The 4,049-nt window shown below is 51.5% G+C and overlaps 1 protein-coding gene across 1 annotated transcript; it reads right to left on the bottom strand.

Annotated features, from left to right (window-relative positions):
• Positions 1–265: 265 nt before the first annotated feature.
• LOC102421136 (PRAME family member 8-like) lies at positions 266–1,874 on the bottom strand. Its single transcript, XM_023750511.1, is given in 4 exon segments — positions 266–809; positions 848–963; positions 1,117–1,401; positions 1,449–1,874. Coding segments are annotated over 4 exon segments (1,371 nt in total).
• Positions 1,875–4,049: the final 2,175 nt, after the last annotated feature.

Raw genomic sequence — 4,049 nt, 5'->3', positions numbered from 1 at the left:
CTCAAGCAAATAGATTCATGTTTCTGATTGTAGGACACTTTGCCTTGGAGGTCCCTCGAACTCCCCAACCTTTGCCCCTGCAATCCTGTTCCCGGGCTGGGTCCCTCCCTTTCCCCATTCACACTGAGCATGAACCTGAAACGTGAGTGGCCCCTGCTAACTGCACCCTGGTCCGAGGTTTCAGCTTCCAGGGGCCGAGAAGGAAGCCCTTGTTAGGTGCACCTGGTGAGCAGGGTCACGACAGGGGCACATCACGGGCTCCATGTCATGAAAATGCCACGTGATAAAACTCCCTATGTCTATGGTGGTTCATGCCAAGATGGATGGTCCTGGGCTGTCCTAACTCCCTCAGGGTCCCTGTCAGCTCAGCCCGGATCAGGGCAAGTCTCTCCTGGTTGACAGTCCCTTGGGTCCCGTCACACTCCAGGGGGACGGGGTACACCTCGACCTCTAAACTGCGCAGCCCGGTTGTGTGGCGCAGCAGCTTCTCCACGGTGGCCACGGGGAAGTTGTTTATAGAGATGGTGAATTTCCTGAGCTGGTGGCAGCGGCTCAGGACAGGCAGGATGGCCTCGACTTGGGAGTCCGCCATCCCACAGTTATCCAGACCCAGGTCCTGGAGGGTGGGTGCCACTGCCTCCAGCAGAACTCGGAGGGGCTCGGGACTGAAATCTGCAAGGCTGAGGCCCAATAGATGCAGGATCTTCAGCTGCCTGAGGTTCGGGCACTGGAACAGGTGTGTCAGGTCTGAATGCGTCAGCCGCTGGCAATATGTTAGGGAGAGTTCGTCCAAGGGAGTCTGAAGGCACCTGTTAGGGAGAGTTTGTCCAAGGGAGTCTGCAGGCACCTGAGCATCTGGTCCAGACGGCCTCGGAAGAAGGAGGGAGAATGCATGTGGAGCTCCCGGAGGTGCCACAGCCTGAGCATCTGAGAGAGGAATTGGGAAAAGGATCGCTGCTCCTCCTGCTCCTGCCTTTCCCACTCCTGCTCCTCTTCCTCCTGCTCCTCTGCCTCCTCCCTCTCCAACTCCTCTTCCTCCTCCCACTCCTGCTCCTCTTCCTGTTGTTCTTCTTCCTCCCCCTCCTCCTCCTGCTCTTCATCCTCCTCAGCCAACACATCGATGTCGGGGAGAGAGAGTCTCTGCAGGTTACTCATCTGACCCAGGTAGAGAGCAAATGTCCCCAGGGTGGGCAGGTCCCAGGTGCAGTGCACTTCCACCTCCTGGATGCAGTCCAGCTGCACCCTATCCAGGACCCTCCTGACCCTCTGGAAGGGCACCTCAGAAATCCTCAGCGCCTTGCAGCACAGGTGTAGCAACCCTTCCCTCTGCTGGGCCCATTGGATGATGTGCATGAAAAACTTATCCCGGTCCCTTTCATTGAAGTTAAGGTCTAGGAACACCTCCAAGGGAGCCAGGGGTGCTCCATGTTGGGGCTGGAGCTGTGCACAGTCACTGGTCCCATCGGTGAGCAATTCTGGGTGCTGACTCCACACCACATATCCCAGAAGTTGGCACCCGTGTTGCTTAAATCCAGCACCCGCAGTTTGCACCTCCTGGGCCGAACCTCAGTTTGCACCTCCTGGGAAAGCAGAACGTCAAGCGCGTCAAGCATGGCTTTTAAGCCCATGGCCCTGGTTGGTGCATGATCAGGGGGATGCTGCATCAGGACCCCCAGAGGGAGGACAGTGAAGGGTCAGGCTTGGGCCATCGCCTTCAGTAGCTGGGGGCGGTGTCCACCACGGTAGGCCATGACGAACAGGTACGGGAAGAGCTCCGCGGGCAGGTACTCCAGAGCTGCGATGGCCGAGGCCTGGTCCCTCAGCAGGCGCTTTGCTGCCAGCTCCAGGAGTGTGGGTGGCGTCCGGATGCTCATCTTCAAGGTGCTCAGAAAGGAATCCTGCAGAAACGTCTGCTGTGACCGGGTTGGCTGGGGCTCAGATCTCAGACCTGATGGAGAACCACGCACTGACTGCAGAGCTGGAGGACTCTCCTCATTTCTTTTAAATTGTCTGAAATAAAATTGATAAATGAAAAAAATCTGTAACATTTAATTTCTTCAATACTTGCTCATGTTTTTTTTTGTGGTTAAAATTCTATCATAGAAATATTCATATGCATTTGTTATATTTTTTAAAAAGATTCAGGTTTATATAGCACTCATAAATACTCAGTATTTATGACATATGTATATATAGTATTAAAAATTAAATTTAATGATAAAATTTCCTGATATTCAGATGTCAACACAAAATTAAAATGTGATAGTTTATCCTAGCAATGCTGTTTTTAAGATTATGTGGCAAACATACTTGAGACACTTTAAATACTTATATTTGTAAATATTAGCAGGTTTTGATAAGGAAATGGAAAAATCCCTCACACACCTGCCTCAGTCTTTTTATTTATATATATTTTTGCTATAAAAACTTTATTGTTTCCATTTGGTTTAATGCATGGGAGAAGGCTCCGGGGTAATTAAAAGAATAGCTAGTGGTTTCAGGGAGAGGCTCAGGCAAAAGCCAGACACCAGGGGATGCAGAGGGTCCCTCAACGGCCTCTGGGTACCAAAGGCTCCTAGTGGTGCTTGAGATGAGCCTTTTGAAGAGATAGTCACCCAGCCCAGCCTGGGGGCCAGCCAACCTGTGGAGGTGAGTCAGGTGTCGCCCATCTTCTTGATGAGTTTCACCTGCTCACCCAGGAAGTGGTTCTCCAGGAAGTCACGGAGCTGAGAGTCTGTGCGAGAGCCCAGGGCCTGCAGCTCCACAAGGGCCTGGGTCAGGTTCCTCTCCAAGGCCAGGGCGGCTCCCATGGCAGCCTGAGTTTTGCCCACTCATCTTGGGAGGCTTCAGCACGTCCTGGAAGAGAATGCAGACACCGGGCTTGTTTTGCATCAGCGCCTTGAGCTTCTCCTCCGCCAACTCGTGGAAGAAGAGGTCCTCACGCTCCAGCACCACATGGACGCAATCGAAATAGAAGCCAGAGAAAGGTAGGTGTGGGAGGCCCGCAGATGCAGGCTGGCCAGGGGATTGACAGCAGCCTCTATCCCGGTGGAGTAATTCTGATGAATTTGAGAGCTCATGGTTGTTTGGCAATAAGGAGTTTAGGTCAAAAATGGGGCTTGGCTTTTCTTGAACTCTGAGGTGGTTCTGAAGGTGATGCTGGAAAAGAGGTTGGAGGGTGGTTGGAAGTTAGAAGGGGCACCCCTGGGTCTGTTTCGTCAAAACCAGGGGTGGGCAAACTTTTTGACTCGAGGGCCACAATGGGTTCTTAAACTGGACCGGAGGGCCGGAACAAAAGCATGGATGGAGTGTTTGTGTGAACTAATATAAATTCAAAGTAAACATCATTACATAAAAGGGTACGGTCTTTTGTTTTTTTTTTTTTTAGTTTTATTCATTTCAAACGGGCCAGATCTGGCCCGCGGGCCATAGTTTGCCCACGGCTGGTCTAAACACTGTTGAAGCAAGAGGCCGATCCGGGGTCCATCGAGGGCACTGCCTGCCTCATAGTCTTTATTTCCTTTCCATAAAAAGGCATTTATGAGCTGTAGACAAAAATAGGCCATCATGGGAAGAAAGCTTCAGGTGCAAACAGCACTCTTTCTCATTCCTCCTCCGGATGTGGACTCTCAGCGAGGTGTTCTCTGGAACACCAGCAGACTTTGTGTTATAGCCTGTAGCATCCTTCTGCAGAGTCTTTGGGGATACCATCTTCTCTTCCATCCCTCAGAGCAACATGACTTTTCTAATCAGTGATACTGTTACTCTCATTTTGCAAAGTTCTTGTCGTGTCAAAACGTAAACCCACCCTCCCTTGTCTTGCTGGTTAACTCCAGGCTCAGTTCAGGTGTCATGGACTCCTTTTCAGGGGAGGCCTCCCTGATCAGCCCTCCCCGACAAAGTCTGGATTAGTGCCCCCTCTCTAGGCTCCCACGCACAGGGGTCTAATCAGTGTTACAGTTGGCACTTGCCTATTGTAATTCTTTATTACTCACCTTTCTCTCTAGACCAGTGGTTCTCAACCTTCTGGCCCTTTAAATACAGTTCCT

Source organism: Myotis lucifugus, unplaced genomic scaffold, assembly GCF_000147115.1.
Source record: "Myotis lucifugus unplaced genomic scaffold, Myoluc2.0 scaffold_14, whole genome shotgun sequence".
Lineage (NCBI taxonomy): Eukaryota > Metazoa > Chordata > Mammalia > Chiroptera > Vespertilionidae > Myotis > Myotis lucifugus.
The sequence above is the reverse complement of the archived record's forward strand: the minus strand, read 5'-3'. Positions and strand labels throughout refer to the sequence as shown.